This window comes from Vicugna pacos, chromosome 33 (genome assembly GCF_048564905.1).
Source record: "Vicugna pacos chromosome 33, VicPac4, whole genome shotgun sequence".
Lineage (NCBI taxonomy): Eukaryota > Metazoa > Chordata > Mammalia > Artiodactyla > Camelidae > Vicugna > Vicugna pacos.
This window is the reverse complement of record NC_133019.1, coordinates 5829287-5855319: the sequence shown is the minus strand read 5'-3', so window position 1 is coordinate 5855319 and position 26033 is coordinate 5829287. Positions and strand designations below refer to the sequence as shown.

The window sequence follows — 26033 nt, the reverse complement described above, 5'->3', positions numbered from 1 at the left end:
ATTGTGGGCTTAAAAGCCCCTAAGAGACTGGCACAGACTTGGAAACGTTTCCTGGTTTGACGTACTCTCCCACGCTCCGATGTGCATCTTGGAAAGGTAATCTTTAAAACTGATTTCCCTCGGTTGCGTTTCATTGGTGTAGAAACCGAACAGGCTGCTGCATTACAGTAATAACTTCAACATTTCACCCACCTTCGCCTTAATTATTTTTCTGTCTTGCCAATGGAACCCATTTAATAAGATTTATAGGTGGTGGGGAGGTGGGGCGAGCGGGTGTGTAGCTCAGATAATGGGCCAGGTTGATTTCCCCTCACTGGGTGTCACAGGTACAAAAACATGAACTAAAAGCTTTGGAGCACTTAGGTAATAATAATGTCAACATTTCACCTGCCTTCCCCTTAGTTATTTTTCTCTCCCACTCTTGCCACCTGAACCTGTTCAGATAAGATTCCCACACAGATAAAAACCAAGGGCTCTCATTCTCTTAGGCAGATAAGCTGCAGCTTTCCTGCGATTCTGTGTGAAAAGGGAGCTGCGAGTGGTGCAGAGGCGTTCTCTCAGATCCTTCTGGGGCAGTTTCAGAGCCTGCGGGTCCCACATGAACCAATGGCCGTGGGAAAGGGAGGCACGTGACTGCGAAGGCCGCTGCGGGCACTGGGAGGGGCACCCTGGCCTGGATGCAGAGGAGGGGCCATCTCTATACACTTGCTCTCTCCTGTAGATGCTTCTAACTTGGGGTGAATGAGTCTTATTGGATTGGCAGGGCGGGGTCCTGACTACACATGCTGAGGTGGGAAGCCCCATGAAAAAGACAGCAGGACCCCCAGGCAGGGCCACTACCCTCCTGCCAGCACCATTCGGTTCCCTGGCCCTGCAGCATTATTTTGCTTTTTAAACTCTGAAATGGCTTACTTCTAGGAAAGTGGAACTTATCCCTAAGATTCTATTGGTTCCCTGAGCTAACTCTTGATTGGTCCATTTGTAGTGCTTCATTTGCATGGATCTCACTCCTGATTGGTCCATTTCTACAAAGCTTGTTCCTAATTAGTCACCTTTGTTATATCTTATTTACATATGATGTTGCACAATGTTGCAAAGTCTAGACTGGTAGCCTATAAAGGCCTGTGTAAAGCTATAGGCAGGGTCCAGAGCCTGGAGTGTTAACTCCTCTGGGCCCGCTGGAGTGATAAACCTGAGTTCTCCAGCCCTCTGAGTGCTGCTTGGTGTCTTGCTCGGATCCAGGTTGCTGTCATAACTGAGCTGTAACACTGAGCTGTAACACACTTTGCCGCAACAATACCACTGGGCTTACCCCCGAGATGGTGGGAAAAGCAGCTGGGATAGCTCTAAATTTACTGCTAGTTTGCTGTGTGGCCTTGGGGAAGTCGTTCAACCCTTCTGAGCCATAGTTTCCTACAAATGAAGAGGTTGGTCTAGATTAGGCGTTCTTAAATTCTGGGGAGCTTACTGACTGACTCCTTTGAAAATGTGAAACCTCTCTTACAAACTTTAGGCATAAAATCCGCTACAAGGATGTATTGTACAACATGGGGAATGTGGCCAATATTTTATAATAACTATAAATGGAGCATAACCTTTAAAACTTGTGAATCACTATATTGTACACCTGTCACATATAGTATTATACAGCAACTATACTGCAATAAAAAAAAGTGAAGCCTCTCCCCAGAAACGCACATCTTCATTCAGAGTTTTGCACCCAATTTTATAGGGAGAAAAGGCTTCAGGCCCAAATCCTTGGCATCGTCCTTGGCTCCTCTCCTTCTGTCATACCACCGTCCACTGCCCCCACTGCTACCATCCTAGCCCAAGCCCCCTCACCTCTCATCTGTATTACTGTCAGAGCCTCTTCCTCTGTGCGCAGAGAGACGGGAAGTGAGCAGGGGTGTGTTTGGGGCAGAGCAGGGCCATCTCTTCTGAGGGGTTGGCTGTGTGGCCACCAGCCGGCTCCCCCGTGTCCTGCCTTCCACTCCAGAGGCTACAGTGGTGAAGTGGTGTCCCCTGCCCCGGGTGATTTCTCAGCTGCTAACATGGCTCCTGACACATTTACATATGGAAAGTTCCCCCTTTCTATAAACATTTACAAACACCTTGATCGACTTGTGAACATGCGACACTGTTTTGGAAGCCAGCCTTCGTGGGCTGTGGGGCTCCGTTAGCTATTTTCGTGGGTTGGAGGCAGCTGTGTGGGCTTCTGGGGGCCTATGATCCTCCCGCTTAGGAAAACCCTCACATGGGCAGAATAATTAAGAGGCCCAGAGCGATGGGAAAAGAAGCAGCGGGCAGTCCCCTGACAATAAGGCTTAATGGGATGGGAAATGGATGCTGTGGCGCTGGGGGCCCTGGCTCCAAGGCGCGTCAGGGGAACAGGGCTGCGGGGACAGGGTTTCTGCAGCCTTCGGGTCATCATGCAGGCCGCCTCTCTGACTCTGGGGGTCTGGGCAGCCGGAGGGTTCAGACAGGGCTCCCAGAGCCCCCGGGGGCTGGAAGGAGACCTGTGATCTTAAGGGGAGGAGTAATTCTGAGCAGAACTTTGGGAAAGGGGAGGGGCATGACTTGATCCAGAAAGACCTGAATTCAGGTTCTAGCTCTCTTTCTTTCTTGTGTGACCACGGGCTCTTTGTGGGTCAGCCCCTCACCTGTAAAAGGAGACTTTGTGTCCTCTGCCTCTGTGTCGTCCTGCGCGGCCCAGGACAAGGGATCTCTTGGGGACCGCTCCAGAGAGTCTGCTTGGGGTGGCACGACTACATCTCTAACCTTCCTCCTAAAACTACACCTTCCCCTGCCCATTGGCTGCTGGGGATACTTCCATTTAGTGGCATTTTCCTTTCTCATTTCATGCTGTAATGGAGATTCATTGCTAGTTTTAAATCCATAATTTGCCATGAAGCCCTCGTCTCAGGCCGGGGCTGAGGTCGGAGCGGAGAAGCAGTGAGTTATTCTTACCCCGAGAGGTCTCCCTGCCCCGCTCCGGCCTCTGGGGCTTTCCCCGGGGCTGGCCCTGGGCAGAGTCTTGGGGGTGACCCCCACGCTGCCCCCGAGGCTGGCCGCGAGAGGGGCTTCACCCCCGGGGGACTGACCGGCCCTGCCCTCCCTCTCAGTCAGCTGTGACTCTTCCCTCCACGTCATTTCTCACTGTGGGATTCGGTGGAGAAGTGGGCCTGATGCTGGGGGTCTCTTGCCCCGCCTACTCCATCCTTTTCTGACAAGCAGGGGGGTCAATACTTTTGTCAGGTCACCAAAATGTATCCATTTCCCAATAGTGATTATTGTCTTGAGTGAGTGTTCTTGTGTCTTTCTGTGGTGGGGGTACTGATGAATTGGCCATGCTCTGAGTTGTGTGTGTGTGCGTGTGTGTGTGTACCTGCGTGCACACCAGTGCGTATGTCCTTGATGCATGGCGTCTCTGTGTCTGGATGCATGAACAGGGAGCCTGGTAAACAGCCAGTGGCCGGCTGGGCTTCCTGACTGGGGAGGCAGTAGGGCACCCCAACAGCAGGCGGCTCTGGCCTGTGTTTTCTCTGGCAGGAGGGATGCTGGAGGCCACGTCCCAGCCAGAGGAAGCAGCCGGTGATGGCAGAGTGGGTGAGGACCTCCTCAAGGCAGCTGCATTCTGAAAGTTATAAGAAACTGGCTTGAATTTCACGGGCAGCCGTGGAGCTGCTGGTTTCACGCTGAATGGCAGACACCAGAGGATCAAGGTCCTGACTTCTGCAAATCTCCATGGTCTGAGCCCGTGCTCCCTGGGGCTCAGCAGAGGAGCCTGTTCAGTGTCTCTTAGGGTCACGCTCGGTCACAGCAGCAGAAGGAAATATTATCCTTGCTCTTGGGAGCAAGGGAAGAACGGCTCAGGGAACAATGTCCCTCCTGCCCGACTCCTAAGCCGCGATGGAATGAGGGAGAACTGCAGTCAGACTGTGGGGTGGATTTGCACGTCAGCTTTCCAGCTCCCGGTTTTCCCGGGGAGAAGGAAAGCAGGCCTTAGATGTTAAGCATCACGGCCCCATGTCTCACGGCTGGTCACTGGCAGGACCGGGGCAACAACACACGCCTCCGGAAGTCCAGGCCAGGGCCTTTGTCCTGCTCGGACCCGGAGAAATGCTGGTGCCCCAGGCATGGAGGAGGTGCACTCAGGACTGCAGGGCTGCCCGGGACAGCCTAAGTCATTTGGTGACGGCGGGGTGTACTGGGGGTCAGCAGAACTAGAAATGCAGCGGTGGGGGACAGGAGAGGGGGCTGAGCCTCCTGCATGCAGCAGACCCTGGGTGGGCTCCGACAGAACCTCCCTGTCTTCCCTTGCGCAGGTGTTGAAAGCAAGAGATGCTGAAACAGCAGAGGGGAGGGGCTGGCCCTGGGGTGGCGGTGTGGGTGTGGGTGTGCCTCCAGCAAGGCCACTTAGACAGCTTAGCTCTCCTCTCATCGGCCCAGTCTGTCCCCGCCTGCCCCCTGCCACCTACATCCAGGCCAAGAGGGACGCCCTGAGTTTGCCTCCATCCCTGAGGAATCCTCAGCCCTTCTGGAGCCTCGGGAGTCTCCCAGCATCTGTGAGTCTCCTTCCCTCCTTTCATTTCCCACCGTGATGGATGGGTCCCGGCTAGGGAGGAGCGGCCTCTCCTGACATCCCATGGAGGCTGAGATAAAGAACAGGGAGAGGGGAGGGGGCGGAGAGGCCACTCCTCTCCAAGCATCATGGCAAATTATAGGAACAAGGAGGCTGAGGGGCCACAGGGGTTGATTTAGCGTGCAGCGGGACTCAGTGGCACTGCCCACAGTGACTCAGCTCTGAAGTCAACACACCTCCACCTGTGGCTACAGGGACCACCAGGGAGACCCTCCATCTCCCCTATCCTCCAGCGACAGCTCTGGGCAGCCTCTCAGGGGGACATACGGCACTGAACCCAAGTGTGGACCTCAGAGACCCCGACCCCACCCTCAGGGAGCTTAGAGTGTAATTTGGAAGAGAGGGACCATTGGTCTGCTTCAGGTAATTTAATGACACCTGTGCGAGCAGGTGGGCACAGAGCTAAACCAGGATCCCAGAGAGGGGAGAGCAGCGGCCAAAGAGAGGGTGAGGAGTGGAAACTGCTTCTGGCCCCAGGGACCGTGGGGGTGGCCTGAGTCCCCGAGAAGGGCGCCGCAGCAGGAAGGGCGAGGGCGGAGCGGTGGCAGGGGCGGGGGTGTGGGGGTGAGGCGCACGGGGGCTCAGGCACCGCCTCCCATCTGCGGCTTCAGGAGCCAGGGGTGCTTTTCTGCTCCTCCCTCCCATCTCTGGCTGGGTTGCTGCCCCAACCTGAGGGTGACTGCAGGGTAATGAATGTGGCAGGAAACAGGCCCACAGCACAAATGCGATACGGCACCTCAGACCAGGCCGGGGCGCAGGCAAAACGTGCCTAATGAGGAGATAAGGAAGTCAATTCTGCGCGTCTTCCCAGGCGCGTGGGCCGGGAGAGGCTGCAGGATTCGTGCCTTCCTGCCTCCCTGCTGGATGGAGAAGCTTCCCTAGGACCCAGGCCTGACTCCCCAGGGAGGAGAAGTCGCTTGTCCGTGCCTCTTAACACAGCAGGGATAGCAGCAGCAACAACCACAGGAATCAGTAACAGCCAGCGCTTACGTGCCCGGCCGCAAACGAGGCGCTGCTTTGAGAAGCGCCCTGCATGTATTATTTTATGAAACCTTCTCTACAACCTTAAGAGGGCAGGTGTGATTATTCCCCCATTTTATACACGAGGAAACTGGGGCACAGAGGGGTGGAAAACTGTCCAAGATGTCACCACAGGTAAAGAGACACAGCCAGCTTTCAAGTGTAGGCAGGCTGGCTGGCGGCGTCTGGGCTCTTAACCGTGAAGCCACGTTGCTTCTCTAAACCCAACGCAACACAGCACAACAACACAACACCACTCTCACACGTATTGAGGGCGTACTATCCGCCAGGGACTGTTCTGTGTGGTGAGGGTCAGTGTTGTCACCCTAATTAGCCCCAAGCCCTGTCACTAGGGTCACACGATGAACACTTACTAAGTACCTGGTATGTGTCTGCAGGCTGTGCCAGGTGTGAGGGGTGCCCGCTGCCTCGGGGAGACCCAGCAGGGGAGACAGACATGTGAACGGTGACTTTCAACACAACAGTGTTGTGACTGAGGCGAGGACAAAAGGCTAAGGGAGCGCAGAGCGGGACGGCCAGGTCATGTGGGGTTCAGGGAGGGCTTCCAGGAGGAGGCGATGTCTAAGATGGATCCTGACAGGTGAGCACGAGGTAGCCAAGGGAAGAAAGGTGGGAAGCGCATCCCAGGCAGGAACACGCATGAGTGAAGGCACAGAGGTGTGTGAGTGCAGGGCGCTGCGCGCTCGCCGTTATCCTGGACCTGGGGCTGCAGAGGAAGCAGAGGGCAGGCCCGAGGGGGTCCCATGTGCCGCGGACAGAGCTTGGGTTTTGTTCTGTGGAGGTGCTTCCTTACCCCTGAAGAGCGGCTCAGACTATCCCCTACCGACAGGGCGACTGGCTGGCTTTCTTGCCACCAGTTTCTGGAAGAATGATCTTAGAAGCCAGCGCTCTTGGCTCTGCTTCAGCTCTGCCTTCCCTGGCTGTGTGACCTGAGTCATGCACTGTTTCTCTGGACCCACCTACCCAGGAGGTCAGGGGGTTGGAAACTGGGGGTTTCCAACTGCCAGCCCTGTGGACTTAGGAGTCCTTACCCTGCAGCTCCCCTGCTGGAAGATTTGCAGGTGAAGCTTGTGGTTTTGAAAAATGCACCAGGTAAGGACACATCTGGGCCTTATCCGTTTGCCCCTAAGTATCTGAGGCTTGACGTCATTTTAAAGACTCCCTCTTTACTTGACTTGTCTTACTCTCCATCGTTAAACGATTCATGTTGATTTGGGAAGCTTTATTTCTAATGGGAGCCACAAGATAGCAGAGTTTGTATTAGAACACAGGCCCAGAAGAAGAGGGAAATGGGGTAGGAAGACTGGGAAAAATCCCCTGTTTAATAATTAACCAGACATCCACCATCCTCCCCTGCCTGCTTCCAAACCCCCTTACCCTGCTCTACTTTATCATTTTTGCAGCACACGTTACCCTCTGACATCCTACGCAGCTCTGCAATGCACTTGCTTAACGTTTCTTCTTTACTGTCTCTTCCCTCTGCTAGAACACAAGCTCGCCCAGGGCAGGAGTGCTTTTCCCTCTCATTTACTGATCAACCTCCAGTGCCTTGATCAGTGCCTGGCATACAATAGGTACTCAGTAAAGACTTGTTGATCGAATCCTTGGTGCCCATGTCCTCCTGTTCTGGGTCCCCCAAATCCTTGCCTTGCAAGTTTTCAGGAAGTTAGAAGCATCAAATGCAGTATCACCCTTACAGCTCTGATCCTGGAACAGTTTTGGTTCTTTTCAACACTGGGATTCCTGCAGGTGGGAGGAGCAGCAGTGTGCGTGGGTGTGTACTCTGAAAGTGCATGGCCCTTAGTGTGTGTGTGTGTGTGTGTGTGTTAGTCTCATACTTACAACAATTCTAGGAGTTGCTATTTTTATTATCTCCATTTTATAGGTGAGGAATTATTCATTCATTCACTCATACATTTATTAAAAGTCCCCAGTGTTACTGAGCACCTGTCCTGGACTAAGTGCTGGTCATAGAGTTGAACCAGAGGACCAGGGGGAGCTCCAAGGACCTTGGCCAAGGTCACACAGTGAGTAAGCTGCGTGCAGGTATTCTGGGTTCCAGCCCCAGCCCCTCCTCCTGCACCACCGCTCTGCGCACGTGGCAGAGGTCCTATGCTGTGTCCCTGCAGTGATGGCTGGGTGTACATGGAAGCTGGGTACTGAGGTGGCACTTTGGGGCAAAGGTGCGCAGCCACATCCAGAATCCCAGGGCTGGGCAGGAGTTTGAAAGGTCCCGTCTGCAGCCTCAGAGTGAGATGGTGCCTAAAATACCCCCATCAGTTACGGTCTATGCCTCAGATACCATGAGAATTCGGGTTCCCTGGGGGATTTTCCTCAAATATTTGGTGGAGCAAATTGGGCTCCTTATTATGTGGATGTCGTGGCTTTCTGGGAGCTGGACAGTTCTTAATAATAATAGGTCAAATAATAAGAGATCATTTGGTTTATCACCACCTTCATTTTACAGGTGAGGAAGCTGAGACCCAGAGAGGTTGGGCAACAAGGCCAAGATCACACAGCTGATTAATACAGGACCTCAAGACTGCTGCCTCCAAGCCTGCTGCTCTGTCTCTGATACCATGATACCTGAGATGTTCTGGAGGTAGAAAGGTGCCCAGTCCTTGCCTCACTCAGCTTCCCACGATCTGCCCCGGCACCTCTCCCTTTCGGTCCCCTGGCTCCCTCCCTCTGCCTCCGCGGGATACCAAACGCTCAGCTCACAGTTGCTCCTTGCCTGATTGCTTCTGAGAGCTGGAAACACAAGGCTAATGAATGTGTCTGTGACTCTAGGCTTGGCTGCCGGGCCCGGGTCCCCATGCCCTGCCTGGAGCGCGGCAGACTCCGCGAGCCGGCCCCCTGGCTTCTCCATGCAGGCTGCTGGCAGATGCATATTTTAACAGTGCACATCTGTTGGCTATGTAATCTCTCATATTTGCCCTTTCCACTTGGTGCTTTGATGGAAGACCCCGGGGGTCTCCCTCTGTTCCCGTCAAAGTGTTTGCTTTGCAGTTTTGCCAGAATACCATCTGATTCTGCTCTCACTTCTTCTGCAGGTTCTAATCAGGCTCTTACTTTATTTAATTAAAAATCTATCTCAGACAAATACAGACTAAATTAAGAAGCTCTCTCATTCCTGGAGCACGGGGAAGGCAGCCCCTCTTGGGGAGCCGGCTGGGACATCTTCCCAGGCTGAGATGTCACAGCGAAACAGCAGATGGGACCTTGGTTGGGAAGCTGACTGGCCAAGGTAGAAACACCCCTCTCTCCTCTGCTGGAACAGGACCCCTGTCTATCCATCACCGTGAACAGACCAGGGCTCCACTTCTAGAAGCCTGGGTCAGCTTCTGCACGCAGAGCCTCCCTCCAGGGCAGCAGGTGGGGCTGCGTACCTCGCAGAAACAGCCAGAGCCCTGCAGGCCCAGCCCCTACAGGCCCAACCCGGGGGCGGGGACCTAGGATGGCCTTGAGGAGTCAGGGAGGACTGTAGGCCGGACCTAGGGAAGCTCTTTCCTGCCTGGGGTTAGTTTGTTCAGGAGGAATGGTTTTTGTGGAGTCTGTATGAAAGGCTGATGGACAAGCGTCAGCTCCGGTCCCCTTCCAGGCTCAGGGAGTCCACCCAGGCCATCCTGCTGGGGTCTCCTAGAAGCTCTGCCTTCCGCCTCTTCACCTGATCTCCAGGCATGTAAAATATCTCTCCCCCAACAGACCAGCTCAGTGCCCAGGAGGCAGTGCCAGGTCAGGCCAGTGGAGTCGGGGTGCGGGGGTGGCGAGCCTTTTATATGTGACCCAAGACAAAATTAAGTCTCTTGAGATCAGATCCCAAGACCTGGCTCTGAGTCTTGGCTTTTAGCCAGCCAGACGAAGGAGATTCTGCTTGCTTTTAGAAACTCGGAGACTGGGCAGGAAGCATTGGTTTGGAGTTGGAAAATCTGGGGACTATTCTGAGGGTTAATTGAGCTGTGTGACCTCCCATGAGAGCCTTTACCTCTCTGAGTCTCAATGTCCTTATCTGTAAATAATTTGGGATAATGTGGACTTTGTTATCTAACAGAGATTGTGGGAAGGAAAGGAGGCTGTAAGTGGCCGGATATGACTAGGAGAAGCTCCGATACCAGGACGGGAACTTAAGGATGAGAGGCGTCTCCATCTGTTTTCGGTCCTGCATGAGGTCAGGAGTGGGTACTGCTCAGATTCCTCCCATTTTAGCATCTCTGGGACCCTCAAGAAGGAGTACAAAGTGGGTGGGGGTAGGGGGGCTGTAAAATCTCTGGAGATGAAGATTCTACAACTCTGCTCAGCAAATCTGTTCTGGTCTTTTGCAATCCTCAAAAATCAGAAAATATATTAGACACTAAATCCTCCATCTCTCCTCCCTCAGTAACTATACCAATTGCAGACCTGGTCCCATTTTAGCCACCATCTCAGGAGAGATGAAGGCGTCAACCTCTCTTCTCAAAAAAACTAAAAACAGGCTTATCCTATGATCCAGCAATCCCACTCCTGGGCATATATCTGGAGGGAACTCTAACTTGAAAAGACACATGCACCCCAATGTTCATAGCAGCACTATTTACAATAGCCAAGACATGGAAGCAACCTAAACGTCCATTGACAGATGACTGGAAAAAAGAAGTTGTGGTATGTTTATACAATGGAATACTACTCAGCCATAAAAAAGCATAAAATGATGCCATTTGCAGCAACATGGACGGACCTAGAGATCATCATTCTAAGTGAAGTAAGCCAGAATGAGAAAGAAAAATACCATATGATATATGTGGAATCTAAAAATAAGATACAAATGAACTTATTTACAAAACAGACTTATAGACATAGAAAACAAACTCATGGTTACCAGTAGGGGGAAGAGGGTGAGAAGGGATAAAATGGGAGTTCAAGATCTGCAGATACTGCTATATATAAAATAGATAAACAAGTTTCTACTGTACGGCACAGGGAACTATATTCAATATCTTGTAGTAGCCTATAATGAAAAATAATCTGAAAAGGAATATATATGTATGTTCATGTATGACTGAAACATGCTATGCACCAGAAATTAACGCAACATTGTAAACTGTATTTCAAAAAAAAGGAAAAAAAAAAAAGACGGCAGCCTCCCCCTTAAACACTGGAGGCCTGCTTCCTGGTCAAGTGAACCCAGCTTATTTACCCTCCAGACCAAGTTTATTTTCTCAATCCTTTCATCGCAGGCAAGGGGAGACTCGGAGGTTGAATGGGATTCCTGAGGTTGGCCCCCGAGTTCCTCCTCCCCGCTCAGGAAGCGAGGTTCCGGGCTGGGTGAGTGGCCCTCCAGGGCCTGTCTGCAGCTGTGCTTGGGGCAGGCTGCCCCGCGAGCTGGCCATGTAGATCTGAAGATAACCTGACACCCTCTTCAATGTTTCATCCCTGAGCAGCCGTGCGCCTCATCTGCCTGGCGGCGAGGAGGCAGCACCCCAGCTGCTGGCCCTGTTGTCAAACTTCACGGCAGCTGCTGGAGGCGGGCAGGGCGGGAGGGGGCCTCCCTCCTCTGGCTGCCTGTGCGCCACCCACAACGCAGGGCTCTTTGCTTCTCTGAGCCTCAGCCTCTCATCAGGGGCAGCAATCCCTGTCCCGCAGAACGGGCGAGGGAGCCAGGGAGCGTGAGGGAGAGTGCTGTGAGCACTGCTGTGAAGCACTGTGCAAATGTGAGCTATTACTACGTGTGCCGGCTGGGTTCCCAGCAGGCCGGGCTCCTCCTAACATCTGGCCGGAGGAGGGAGTCGACGGGTCTGAACTCTAAATCAGGACAAGGCAGCTTAAGGGGTAGCTGAGCCCATTCCCTGGTCTCCAGGCAGGTGTGCCTGAGTCAAGGAGTGGGGGCCTCTCCAGGCAGGTTGTCCCAGAGACACGGGGCTCCTGGGAAGCTGAGATGAGGAAAGACCAAGGGGCAAAGATGTGATTTGGAACAAGAGCCTGAAATGACGTTTCCTAGGGGTGATGTAGGCAGCCCAGTCCTCTACCGGAGAGCCAGGTCTCCCAGGGGTCAGTGAAGGTGGGAGGGAGCAGGATCGGGGTGGCCCCTGTGGGGGCTGGAATAGAATCACAAGGAGGATCAAGCTCCAGGCTGAACCTGACGGGGGAGGTGGTAGACGGGGCTTTGTTAGCACCCAGGGGAGGTTGAGTCAGGAAGAAGGAGCTCAGGGATGTGTCCCCTTCTCTATATCACCATCTCCCAGCACAGGACCTGACGTGGATCACATATGCAGGACCTTCTTCCTGACCAAGTAAATAAGCACTCAGGAGCCCTTTTTAGCGCCCCTGCTGCACACACAAACTGTCCCCCAGGGCTCCGGCCACTGCTGCCCCATATGTCAGTACCTCCTCCCCAAAAGGGAGAAAGTGAAATTTCCTGCCCTGGACATCGGAAGGCCGATGCCAGCTGACCCATGTCCATCGGGGGGGCCCCTCCAGCCTGGCCCCTGGCTTCTGGAGCTGAGCCCAGGGTGCTTCCCACAGCATCCTCACCCCCGTGTACGGCCGGCTCTTACCTAGGACGGTGAGGCGTGCGGGGCGGGACCGGATGGCGGCCTGGATGGCCTGGCACTCGTACACGGCATCGTCTTGCAGCTCAGCCCGCAGGATCTTTAGGTGATGTTCCCCGGACAGGTGGTTCCCTACCACCAGGTACTGTGGGTAACCTGCGGGGAGAGCAGGCATATCAGGGGGGCTGGGGCAGCGGTGGAGGAGATGGTCGGGACAGACCGGCGCAGTGGAGGGGACACTTGAACAGGAGTGGTGGGGCTGGTCTGGAGGGCTGGCAGAGCAGGTGACCGCTCACAGTCCTGGTCTCAGTGCAAGGAGCACAAGAATGGGTTTCCCCAGGGTGTTGGGGCAGCGTGTGTGCATGCGTGTGTGCACGCGTGTGTGTGCATGTGTGCGTGTGTGTGTGTGCGTGTGTGTGTGCATGTGTGTAAGGGTATCGTAGGTTTTAAGTTTAGAAATGATAGGGAAGCTATTAATAGAATGGGAAGGAGAGAGCAGGGTTGGAAGCACTAAGTGTGGACGGGCACAGCGGGGCCGTTACCCTGGAAGGGGGCGCGCTCAGCGCTGCCGTTTAGCAAGCAGACACACGTTCTGATAAGGAGACACGCAGAGAGACAGAGAGACCCAGGCTGAGATTCACAGGGAGCAGACCGAGTCAGAGGGAGAAAGAAGAAGGAAACAGAGAAATACTCGGGAAAGGACCAAGAGTGGCTTTTGGGGAAAACTTTTGCTTCAGGATGGACAGGAAGTAGAAACCAACGTCCACCCCGCCAGCGCCCAGGAACCTCTGGTCACTTTGAATCGTAAGTGGCTCTTTTCTGGTCATTGGTACGACCACCCTTGAACCCCAGGGCCTGATTAAACACTTACGAGGCACTCAGGACACTTAGGAATTTGGGGCCTCTTATACCACTGGCGATGAATAATAGATAAATAAAAGCTTGAGGATGATTAATCTTTAAGCAGCTCTCCTGCTGCTGTGCAGGACTGAATATAAATGCCGGCGTGAGTTGTGGCTGGCCAGGCAGGGCCGGGCCTCTCCTCTCGGGTACTGGGCCCCCAACTTCCTTAGTTTCTCCCAGCAGGAACTGTTCTCTATCCAGCCTCTTCCCGGGGCTCTGCTTTCTCCCCACCAGTCTTTCACAGGGTCCTTCTTCCCTGCCCTGGTCCCCTTCCCTCCTCAGAGACCCATCTACCCTCCAGCAGCCCCAAACTGCTCCTCTTTCTGAAGGGCCTTTGCTGGGACAGAGGGAGCTCTCAGAAATGTGCTACAGGAGGAGGGCATTGGGCACATCTGGCCTTCTGGAGAAGATGAGGGCTTAAGAGACAGAAACAAAGACAAAGAGGTGTGCAACAGCTCTCTTAAAATATTTCTAAGTCTCTTAGTGGGGCTTAGCTGTGTTCATGCAGCTCCCAAGGATGGCATTAACACCAAGGGGCAGAATTAACATGGGGAAACACTTTTAGAATATTGTTAACAATTTACGGATGTCCAACAAAGATCTGGGCTCCCAGAGGTGGTAGTGAGGTCCCCGTCACTGGCTACATTCAAGCAGAGGTTATGTGATCACCTGTCAGGGACACTGCGGAGGAGATTTCTACCCCGGATGAAGTACTGGAGCTCTGAGGGTCTTCCAGAGCTGGAGCAGTGCTCCTGGGGATGGGCTGTTAAGGGCACCCATTCCTGGTCAGTGGAGGTAGCTGGGATCCTCCACCAGGCTCCCAAGGGTGTTTTTGGGTGCATCCTGTGTGGCTGAGCCTTGCAGGCTCACGTCTTCATGGCTAGCATTGTCCTCAACATGCCATCAAATGGCCCTGCCCTCCACAGCTGTTCGGGCCTGGCCAGAGATGCTACAAGCCATCATCTGTACACCCAAGAGCACCGCCTCCCCTCCTGCCAGCCCTTCCTGCCCTCTGCTGGGCTTTGGAAGGAGCCCGGGGAAGCTAGGCTGGCTCTGCCCAGGGCGGGGTGAGGGGCTGGACGTGGGTGTTGTCCACACTCTCCCTGCTGCAGCTGCCCTTGGTGAAGCTGGCTTATGGCCCCCAGCCCCTCCGGACCAGCCTCTGGATCCCGCGGTCCTGTGATCAGCCCCTGGTCTCCTGCAGGCTTCTTGTCTGGAGCTGGTGTTTTTGTTGTCTTGCACGCTATCAGCGGCAGGATTTTGCTCTCATCAGCTGCTGAAAACATCAGTGATGGGTTTGTTTGTGTTTGCCTAATTAGGCAGCGAGCCGTGATACCATCCCACAGCATCTTCGGAAAGTGCAGGCCCAGAAGTGCAGGCTCTGTCTGAGGAAGCTCTAGCTCCTTCCACGGCATCCTTACTCTTTCTTGCTATTTCCGGGGCAGGAAGCAACATTTTTGGGAGTCTGGGTTCTACAGACAAATTGCCTGGGTTCCAACTTGGCTGGAAGCTCCGTCACTTCCTAGCTCTGTTGTCTTGGGTCAGTTACTTTAATTTCTTTATGCTTCCGTTTTCTCATCAAATAGGGACAATGCTAGTACCTTACAGAGTTATCTTCACCCTAACACCATAAGATAGGATAATCTAGGTAAAGTGCCTGGCACACAGTAAGTAGTCTGTAAATGCTGGTTTAATGTAACAGTGCTGCAGGGCAGCCCAAGAGGGCTCCTCCCATCTTTAGGAGGAAGATCAGACCAGGTACACAGGCTTTGGGGGTTAGGAGCCAGGGTCCCACACATTGGGACTGGGCATAAGTTTGAATCAATTTCTTCCTCAGCTGTGACTTTATTTACCTGCCAAATAAAGGGGGAAAGCCTTCTTTTTCTCCTCGTGAATCATTGTAGATTTATGAGATCCTGTCTGAGAAGTACTTGAGCTTCTTAGAAGAAAAATGTTCCATCAATATGAGGCAGTATATTTATAAATCACTTCCTTCGACTGTTTTTTCCAGCCTCGGTGACCAGAAAGACAGTGAGGTCTTCCGTTCAGGCATCACTCCTGGTAGACTGGATGGGGCCACACATTTAAAATAGAAGAGGGCAGAGCTGCAGCCGGACGAAGTCCCCTGACGCTGGGCTCCAGTCTCCTTGTAGTATTAAGTGCTCTGCAAATACGTGCAGAACTGAATTCTCTATTACCCTCACTTTCTTATCAGGCAAGAAACCAGTGTTTATTGAGCATCTATCATTATTGTCATGATGCTGTTTTGGGGGGTGATCAAATACAGAGAAACTTCACACTCGAGTCTGAGTTCATTGGCTCTGCAAGAAGAGGGCTGACCTTTCTATCCACAGACCAAGTTGGAGAGGAAGCAGACCCCAGTTCCATCATTGCCCCCCAGCACATAGCAGGGCCCAATCCTCCATCCCAGAAAGCCATTCATGGAAGTGGATGCCAGAGGGTCAATTATCCACGTGGTGGTGACCACTTTGTGAGCCATCCATGGTGTCCTGTGGCCTCCGCTTGCCCAGAGACCCAACAAGACCCCGGGCCCTCACCGAAGCTGAAAGCCGCTGGCCGGGAACTCAGAGCCTCCTTAACTAGCAGCGTTAAGAGCCACGCGGAGTGTGAACGTTTCAGGTTTGGGAGGCTCCTTGTCATTTCCCCTGTCCCTCTGGGGTAAGGGAGTTCAGAGTCCCTGAAATTGGCTGGTTCCCATAATACTTAAATTTTATGGCCGCACAGTATATTTTGGAGCTATTGTGTATTTTATCCCTGCTCAGCTGGGCTGCAGCTCTGAAGCCCTGTGATGCCTTTGACCGTTGCTATAATGTTTCAATATACATTTTTGGCGAGACATAACTCCCATTTTAAAATATTAATTTCCCAACCGTCATGTTCCCAAGTGCGCTTGGATTTTTATTTTTCCTGTAGCTGCATACCACGAGAGAGGCAAAGCTACTTCTCGGTGGCATTCGTATTTTTCTCTCCTTCTCCACCCTAGACGTTCTCCAGTCCCAGAGACACCCACATCCCTCGTTCTGAATTTCATAGTTTATGCTTAGCTTGGCGAACAGCCACATGCCTCCCCTCCCGGGGCGAGAACAGTAATGGCTGACGGGTGAGTGACCAGGAAGATGATCTCATTCTTTTTTCTCCCAGGGGAGAATATGGATTGGAAAGGTGTCCATATGGGCCTATGGGTTGACACTTACAATAGTTAACAGGTGATGGGGCTTGGGCACCAAGCAGGCAGCTTAGATGCCAGTCACCAGCAGTCACAGGAGCCCATCTTTGCTGAGTACCAGTCTGGGTGGGCTGAATAAGATTTGGAATTTATTTTAAACACTTTTCTTTTCTTCCCATCACATGGTAACCCCTCAAACCAACCAGGTTTCTTTGACTTCAATCTGCTTGGCTCCCTTAATGGACGGGAGGCAGGAAGAACCAGGTTGTGACTTAAGTGGGGAATACATTTTGGACCAAGAAACAAGAACACGGTACTTCTGGAAATCTGACTTTATGAGACATGTGTTTGACCCTGGAATGGACCCTCCAGGGCAACAGTGTGTTAGGTGCAGAACTGACTGCGAGAGTGAGGACTGACTCATATTTCATCGGTCGTCAGAGGAGCCCTCAAGGTCCTGTGGATTCTGGCCCCCGGGCCAGCCTTGCCTGACTCTGCCCATGGGATCTGCAATGAAAGGTGAGATTTAATCCTCAAACCCCCATGAAGATGCAGTTTCCTAGGAGGGTGGGTGGGTGGGCAAGGGAGGGGCGAGTCCCAGGCCTTTCTGAGGAGACCCGGGGGCACTCACTTGAGAGGTCCCTGCCCACGCCCAGAGCCAAGCCGTCTTTGATCCACAGAACGAAGCCATCATATTCGGGGATGGCGCACAGCAGGGTCACCGGCTGCCCCGACACCACGGCCTGGTCCTGGGGCTGCTGGCTGAAGGAGTACACTTGACCTAGGAAGGAAAAAACACAGCAGCCAGTTACTTGCAGAGAGCGGTGCCTAGAGGGCTTCCCCTCAAGTTGTGAGAGCAGAGCCCAGGCTGGCCCAGGGGACCGGGGCCCACGGAGTGCCTCACTTTCTGCCTGGGGTCCAGCAGTGCTTCCTCGCTGCTCCCAGCTCAATCCTCCGCTTTCAGGAGCCGGCTCCCGGCTGCAGCATCCCTGCTCATCAACCCTCAGCGCACTTGCACTGTGGTCCAGCCATCCTCCAGCCCGCATACGGGCCGCGCCCCACTGCGCTTGGGACATGCTGCTCCCCTTTCCATTTCACGCCACTTCCTGGCACCTAGTTCCACGAGAGGGCAGAGGCAGGAGGGAGACCACCAGCCAGAGGCTGTCTGCAGGGGGTGTGCTTCAAGAGGGCAGCGGGCGTGGGGGTTGGTGTGCTTCAGCTAAACCTGAGAATCCAAGAAATAATCTTACTGTTTTCGTGGCTTCCAGGATGGTACTGGGGCCAAATTCAGCGGGATGAGGGGTGGTGCAGTGTGGTGGGTGGTGTGGGCGAGGGAGCAGGTGATTAATCCTCTCCACCTGTCCTCCTGTCCTTTTCTTTTCTGCAGTGGACACTACCCCAGCCTCACTCTCACTTGGGAGCAAATCACCCAGTGTGATCCCATGCCTTCCCCACTGACACTTCACTGAACCCGCTAAGCAGCCTGTTCCTATGTTACTAAAGAGACACCCCCAGTGTGCATAATAGGCCAGGTATCGTTCTGGGATGTAAGAATGTTGGCTCATTAACATTTTCACCCTCATAACAACCTAATAGGTAAGTACTACTTTTATCCCCATCTTCCAGATGAGGAAGTGAAGCCCAAGGAGGGGAAAACAGTCACAGGAGCCGTGCATGTTAATTACTCACCAGGTGCCCTGTCTGCCCTCCCTGTGGCTGTCACGGTCCCCACACTGGTCGTGTGGAGCCTTAACAACCTCAATTCGCGGGGACTCAGCACACAGAGCCCTAGAGGTTCGCTAAGTTGTCCAGGGAGCATCAGGCGGTGGGACCAGGGCTGTGAATCCAAGGCTTTCTGGCTCTAATGACTGTGTCCTCATCTCCCGAGCTGTGCTGAGTGCAGAGTCCCGTGCCCGGCCTTGGATCAGGAGGGTGCTGAAGAAGGAGGGTGCTGTGACCCACGCACGTTCCCTGGGAGTCCACAGTTGAGTGGACAACAGGACACAGGACACTGATGCCCACTGAGCTCCTGGCCCACAGCGCCACCTGTGTTTCACAAGCCGTCCCTCTTGTAACCGTGTAATTACAGTTTGGAGCAGAACTATTTCCATTTTATAGCAAAGAAACCCAGATCAGAGAGGCAAAGTAACCTGCTGGAGGTCACACAGCTAACGAGTAGGGTTTGTCTGGGGTCCATGACTTCTAGGCCTGGATTCTTTCCCACACCCTGATTTGCACATACAGATACACAGCCCAGGGAAACTGGACCTAGTGGGCAGGCTGCTGCCACGGCCCCTCTCCCCCCACCCGAGGGAGTCAGGGATGGCCACGGAGGTCCTGGACAATGACGCTTGCCCATCTTGGGGATACAAAAGCCCCAGACTCGGACGATGGTTAGGGCCAAGCTCTCAGCGGCAGATGGCCCTAAGAAGGGAGACTGGTGTGTGGCTCCGAGAGACGCTGGGATGGTGGCAGAGGAGAGACAGAGGCCCATATCGGAGAGTTTGTGGCAGGTGGGAAGGTAGCTGATGAGATCTTGGCTGGGTCTCTGAGGCATCTCATTAAAAATCAGATTGGCCCTGAATTGTGGGAGTAACATTTTTTATTCTGATTTGAGCTTTACAAATTAGATTTCATAGGACATTTTAATCAGCTATATGTGGAGGTTCCCCCCCCCCCCGCCGTCTCTTCAAGTTCTCTGTTGTAATTAGACTGTTTCTGGCACCAAAACAAGAGAGAGAAGGCGGGTAGAGATGAGAGAGAAAAGCTGGAGGGGAAGGGAGATTCTGGAGAAGGAGCAAGAAGGCGAAGGGGTGAGCAGAGCAGGAGAGGAACAGGGAGGAAGGAAGAAAAGCGAGAGAGAGAGACGGAGGGAAGACGTCAGGGAGGAGAGGAGAGGGGGTGAGGAGGGTGCAGGGAGAGGGTGAGTGGGCAGGGAGACGGGTCCTCTCCTAGGCTCCTTCCCCAGGCTCTAATGATGATTTCACGGCACATTCTTTTATCTTAGAATCTTTCTGGCAAGAAGGACAGTGTCAAGACAACTGCAATAGCTTGCAAAGACTGTGTTAGCAGAGCGAATTATCAGGTTGTCAGTGGGGAGCTGAGGGAGTTGGAATGAGCCGGTCCTGCAGCAGGGTGCCTGAGCCCTTGGGATGCTCACGAGCAGGGAGGCCTGAGATGGGGACTGGCCCATTCTCCCCGCCCCCGATCCCGCTTCCGCTTGGTGTTGGTGAGGGTCCCTGAGAAGCTGGGCTCAGGAAGCATCCTGCAGAGGAGCGGGCAGGGGCGTGGGCGAGAAGCCCGAGGGTGGTGGTGAGAGGCAGCTGTCTGTAGGGACGCCTGGACTAGTTCAAAGACCAAAGGATTTGGAGTGAGTGAGTGGAACAGGAGAGAAAGCCTCGGTGCAAACTCGCACTGGAGCCTGATGTGGGGAGCAGGGCGCTAATATCCCTGTGTCCCCTGCAATCCCCCCTCGATCCATGCTCAGAGGTCAGGTCAAAGTGGTCAGGAGACGGTGTGGGTGTGCTCACCCCACCCCCACCGTCTCCCTGGGCACGTTGGCCAGACCTTTGCTCCCACAGCAGGTGGAGGTGAGGTGACAACTGCCCTTGGGATTAATCCCATCCAGACCTGGACAGGAACGTTAGGGCCATTTGGTGAGCTTGCTTGGCTTTTACAGAGCCCAGGGCACGGCCGCTCTCACTTGTTCCTTCAGAGGGGGAGCAGCAGGGATGGGGAGGCTGAGTGATGCCCCAAGGATGCTCAGCAGTCCAGGAGCAGGTGGAGTAAGAACCTCTCTAGTGCCCTGGGAGGCATCCATCACCACCCCTACTCCTGAATTCGGGACAGTCCAGCTGAAGTCCTGCCTGCCTCATGCAACGCCCAGGACGTTCAGCAAAACTTGCTGAGAGTCTGTGCGTGGCCACACTTAACCCAAGTCCTGAGACTACCACGGAGAAAGTAATGTGTCTCATCAAAAGTCATATAAGGTTCTTTTGGGGTTTAAATAAAGGCCTGCTGCAAGCATGGGGTGGGGGAAGAGACAGAGGGGCTTCCTGCAGGAAGAATCAGGAAATGGGGATGTGATGGAGGAGAGATGAAATTCTGGCGCAGGAAAAGCACACACGAAGGCGTGAGTGATGGGCAACCCAGGTACCTGCTTCAAGTATCTGCCCGAAGGGTCACCTACCAGGGCTGGGTCCTGGACAGTGGGAAAAACACAAGGTCAGGCAGGCCTGGGAAGGAACTCCAGCCCTATCACTAGCGGTATGAACTGGGGCACTTTCCTCGCTCACGCTGAGCCTCGCTTTCCTCATCTGTAAAATGGGGTGACATACCTCCTTTGCCAAACTGCTGTGAGGATGCGAGGCCTCACGTGGAAGTGATCTGGGCGCATGCAAAGTGCTTCCTCAAGGTTGGTTCTAATTTTCATCACTATTCATGAGCCTTTCCTGAGCCCAGGACTGCTAGGACTGGAGCCAGAGCAGCCCCTGTCATGACGGGTCCCAGAGCCGGGCAAGGAGGCTTTGCAAATCTGAAGTTGGCCCGATTGGAATCTGCTTCTTCCCGTGAGTCACGCAGGTGAGAGATGTGAGCATTTGATCCTCCCGCAGCTCTGCCTTTGCCGCGGCCCCAGCCGGCTTCAGCCTCCCGGAGCTGCCTGGTCAGCCATGCAGAAAAGGCTCAAATGTCACCGTCTGCTCTGTTATTAGTGACCAAAAGAGGAAGGATCAAGAGTACCTGCACCAGGGATATTTGTCGCCAGCTTTATCCCAGCCTGGAGCACGCAAATTGCCTCTTATGAGATTAAGGGAAGCCGCCCAGGTCTGGAGAAGCAAGCAGATGGGAGGAAGGGAAGGAGTGAGTCAGCCCCCCGCCCAGCTGGCACCAGAACAAGGCCAGGCGGGGTGGAAGGGACCAGGGCAGGATGGCTCAGATCCCACCTGGAAGCCCAAGTCTCGACTTCGGCTGTTTTCCTGCTGCTCAGCACAGGACCGGCTCCTAATGCAGGAGAATGAGCTTTGAGAAATTTCCAGAATGCCCTGTCGTGACCCACTCGGGGGAATGAGATTGGGGGTGATGGGGTTATGTCCTAGCCCCTGATTGACTGATTGTGACGGAGAGTGTAGCGGTACTGGTGATAAGCCACGGGCCACAGGCGCGGGCGAGTCCCACCCAGGTCCCACCCTGACAGCCTCCAGGACCCCTGGCCGGGTGTGGGGCTGCAGGGGAGGGAGGGATGTGTCTTCCGTGACAAGTAGCTTAGTGTCTGGAGGAGACACATATGTGCACAGGGAGCTAAAATAAAAGGTGTTGTATAAAGTGAGGTATAAAGGAAGTCCCAAGGATGTAACAAAGAAACAGATTCAGAGATACAGAGAACAAACGAGTGGTTACCAGCAGTGTGTGTGTGTGTGTGGGGGGCAAGATAGGGATAAGGGATTAAGAGGCACAAGCTACTGTGTGTAAAATAAATAATCTACAAGGATGTATTATACAACACAGTGAACAGAGCCCATGTTTTATAGTAACTATAAATGGAGTATAACCTTTAAAACTTGTGGATCACTATGTTGTACGCCTGAAACTTATATAATAATAATGACAATAATAAAAAGAAAGTCCTACGAAGAAAGATTTTTCCTTCTGAGGGGCGTCACGGAAGGGTTGGCTTTGGAAATGGCCTCGAAGGGGAAGCAAGGAGGGAGAAGGTTCCCTGGGATGGGGCCCAGGGTAGGGGAAGCCTGGGGGCCAGAATGTGCTCAGGGAATAAGAGCACGGATGCCCCCCGGTCCAGGCTTGATCTCTGGCTCTGCCATTAGAGATGTGCGCCCTGGGAAAATTTCTCAGTTGCTCTGAACCTCAGTGTCCCCACAGGGTGGCCATCAGTGCTTGTCAGATGTTTGTAGAATAAATCAGGACAGTTTGAGGAAAGTGCACGGAGCCCTGCGTGCCCTCCACCCGGCAGCTGCTGCTCTCGCCACGAGCCTGGTGGGACTGGTGCAGGGATGTGTTTACCAGGATGCGTATCGCGAGAACGTGGGAGGTCTGGCTGCGTGGGCCCTCAAACGCACGCTAAGAAGTTTGCACTTAATGAGAAGTCATCAGACGTTTGGACCCATCCGCTCAGATCAGAGTCTCAGAAGGATCGCAGCGGCCACCGTGGGGAGGATGGATGAAGCAGGGTAATCTGAAGGTAGGAAGACCGATCAAAGGGATTTTGCTCATAAGGGCTCAGGCTAAAGCTTATCCACGGAAAGAAGCACATGGACTTAGGAGCCATTGAAGGTCGAATTGTAGCACTTGATGAGGGATGAAGAAGACGGAGGAGGAAAGGCCCCCTCTCCCTGGCCTGCAGGGCGGGGTGAATAGGTGACTAGTGGAGCCATTTTTGTCTCAGGAGAAGAAGAGGCTGGGGGGCAGTGAGCTCAGTTGTAAATATGCTGATGGAGAGGAGCCCCGAATCACTCAGGAGAAGATGCTCTCGAGGGTCTGGAGGAAGAAGGTGGGATTCACTCGCACCTACTGAGCATTCACTATGGCTCAGGCAGTGGGACAAGTAGCCTTACAATGTGTCCTCTCGTGTGGTGTTGACCTGAGAACTCACCTCCAAATGTGGAAAGTTATAGTCATTGATGTGACTGTCTAAGAGGGACTTGGTTGCTCCAGGTTGGGAGCATTGGGAGCGGCAGCCTTGGGTGCACATCTAGCTCCTGTCAAGGTTTGCACAGGCTTAGAGCCCTGTTGGGCTGTAGAGAGGTCAAGCATCTCCCTTTGGACCAGGATTGGAAATACAGTGAAGCCAGAAGAACAAACAGGGGTGGAAGACGGGCCTTTTCCATTGCCTGTTTCTCCCAGGCCTCTGCTGGGAGAGAGGCTTGCAAACACTTCCAGCCCCAGCATTGCCATTGGCAGCTGTTGGTTGCCTTGATTCTGATACGCAGGTGAGGAGAAGCTTGCCAATACTATGAACATTCCAGACATCGTGCTGGAGTTTTATTGGGCTTACGAGGGAGAGGCGGCCTGCGCTCCCCGGGCTGGGTGAGGGGCAGCAGTTCTGAGGGCGTCCCGCCTCACGCCTTCCCTGAGCTCGGGCCGCCGGGCAGCCTGTGATTCTCCCGGCTGCCCGGGTCTCTCCTCAGGACGCACAGTCCGCCAAGGTTGTCCTGGACAGCGTGGGGCTTTAATGAAAAACAATGGGGTTGGCCGCGGCAGGGTGACTCCAAGGTCACTATAAATCCTTCGCCTCCTGATTATCAGCCTGTGGCCCCAGCCAGAGGCTGCACTGTGCTCATTAGTGGCCAGGAGAGGTAATCCCCCATCCATTCAGCCGAGTTCTGGCTGCCAAGAAGACACTGATAAGGGCTGCTGGAAACACTGGTGTGTCGGTGCCGGTGAAAGAGCCCATCCATCCCTGCCTGCGGTCATCCTGGGGTCTGACCGAGAGGGGACGGGCAAAGCAGTGGGGGCTTTGGTGGTGACGGTGCGGGAGGTAGAGATGGGAGACGCTCAGGCGGCCCGTGAAGGCTGGGGCCCTGGGCGCCCTCTCAGGCTTGCTGCTGGCTGGCCAGGGGCCCAGGCTAAGCCCCCTTTTTTCTCTGAGTCTCAGGCTCTTGTGTCTTCAGGACTGGAATATGTGTTCACTGAATCACTGTTGGGGGAGGGAGCGGCATGAGATAAAGAAAGTGGCACTAAAGAGCAGTTATGAACTGTTGTTAGCCTGAGAGGTAGCTGTAGGCATCAGCTACGGGCAGATCGAGCTTCTCCGGTGCCCTCTTAGAGCGCATCAGCTTGGGAACCATTGGGATAGGCTGGAGGCAAGGCCGGGGATGACTGACCCCACGATGTCCAGCAAGTCTTGTTCCCTTTTGTAAGAGATACTGTCCAGACATAGGAAGCCATGCCCTGGCCATGTGCACCCAGGCCCAGAAGGTACCAATTTGCTGCCACCTCTTCCACCTCTTAGCTGTGCCCTTGTGTGACCCTTCCCATCTCTGAGATTCAGTTCCCATCTGTAAATGCAGGGTTTGAACTAGAAGTCAATCTGTCTGGCCCGGATTGAGCCAATCAAAACGTTCTGAGTTGTGATTTATCCAGTCTTCTTTCGGGGAGCCCTATGGCTGAAAAGAAGAAAATGAAGCACAAGGAAGGAAAAGCAAATCTCCCAGGGACACTTGGTCTGTTGGGGAAAGATCTATGTCCTAAACATCATTAAAAGAAAGACCAAACATCTCAAAGCATCATTTTATGCTGGTATAGGCCTTGCCAGCTGGAAATTGTGCTAAAACTTCTATGTGTGTGAGAATCACCTGGAGAACTTATGGAAAATACAGTTTCCTGGGCTTTAAGACAGAAATTTCAAAACAGTGGATCTGAGCTGGGCCAAGGAATCTGGATTTTAACAGCTTCTCAGGTGGTTTTTGCTTCACATCTGAGAAGCACCTTTGTATGCAAACAGCGCGGGCTCAGAGAGACTGGGCTCTTGCCAGTTTCGGCTCGGCTGCTGTGTGACCTTGGTCAAGCTGTCTGTCTCTGAACATCCCTTGGTTTTCTAGGCTGCACAGTGAAGACATTGGATGAGGTCAGTAGCTTTCATATTTTTTTTTGTCTGCATCCTTTTGTCGCTAGAATCTCGTGTGGATGAAGTGGCTGCAGACAAAGCTGAGGTGGAGCTGGAAGGATGGAGTCCTGTGCCGTGGCCCCCGTACAGTGGACCCCAAGGTCCCTCTGTGGATGTTCATGGAATCAGAAGGACCTGGGCAGTTTTGCTGGTCTCCAGGTGTAACAGGAAGGACAACCTTGCTGTACCCACTGAGAGGTGCAAAGCAGGCCCAGGATCCAGACTGCACTGTGGCTAAGGGAGGCTGGACTTGAAGCGTGAGTTACTTCTGTGTCACTCACTAACCCTGCCTTGGGGCCATGATTGAGACCTGGTGTTTACAGAGGAATCTTCTCCTGCCTGCTGAAGTCCTTCCCAATGGGAAGCAGAGCATCTCAGTGCAATGTCCTGAATTCCTCCCCTCTTGGAGCCTGCATACAGTCAACTCTTAGTGATCCTTATTAATGGAGAGGAGCAAGGATGTGAAGAATCCAAAATGGTGGCCATTCCAAAATAACAAATAATCATAAGTAACATTTATTTTCAATTTTGGAAAGCATTTGGGTATCCGTGTTTGGATATGGATGTGTTTGAGGTTCTGGGCATTTTTAATACTTATAAAAAGTCACAAAAAGCCCAGTGATGGAGCTCCCTCCTGCCTCCTACTCAGCTGGGTGGAGAACATCACCCCTGGTACTGGCCCGCTCCACCCTGTCCAGCTCGCTGTCTGTACAGCTCACGCCTTCTCCAGGAGGGGACGGGGATCTTAGCTAATTTTGCCTTTAAAGGACTTGCATTCCCTTTGGGCCTTCATGCAAATAAGAACAAAATAGGAAGCTGTGAAATGTTAACAGAGGACTTCATTAAGCAATCTTGGCGATGGCATTTGCCAGGAATGGGGACAATTTGCCAACAGATAATTGAGAGCTAACTACATATGTGTCCTAATTAAAAAAGTCATTCTTCTTCTCACGGCCCTGGGGTTCTGGGTCCCATCTTCCAACTGCTTTTGGATATTAACCACAACTAACTTGAGTATACACTTTCTACTCCACAAAGTTCTTCACATACGTTATTTTACTTAATCCATCCTTCCGACACCCAGCTGAGAACATTCTATAATCAGCTGTGATGTAG

The 26033-nt window shown here is 53.3% G+C and overlaps 1 protein-coding gene across 1 annotated transcript in view; it reads right to left on the bottom strand.

Annotated features, from left to right (window-relative positions):
* The window catches only part of KIRREL3 (kirre like nephrin family adhesion molecule 3), a 485950-nt gene that overhangs the window by 65437 nt on the left and 394480 nt on the right, over positions 1-26033 (bottom strand). Inside the window, exons 3-4 of the mRNA XM_006209871.4 lie at positions 16929-17078; positions 12214-12363 (exon numbers count right to left, since the gene is read on the bottom strand). Of these exons, the coding sequence (XP_006209933.1) occupies positions 12214-12363; positions 16929-17078 (300 nt within the window). The remainder of the gene's footprint in view (positions 1-12213; positions 12364-16928; positions 17079-26033) is intronic.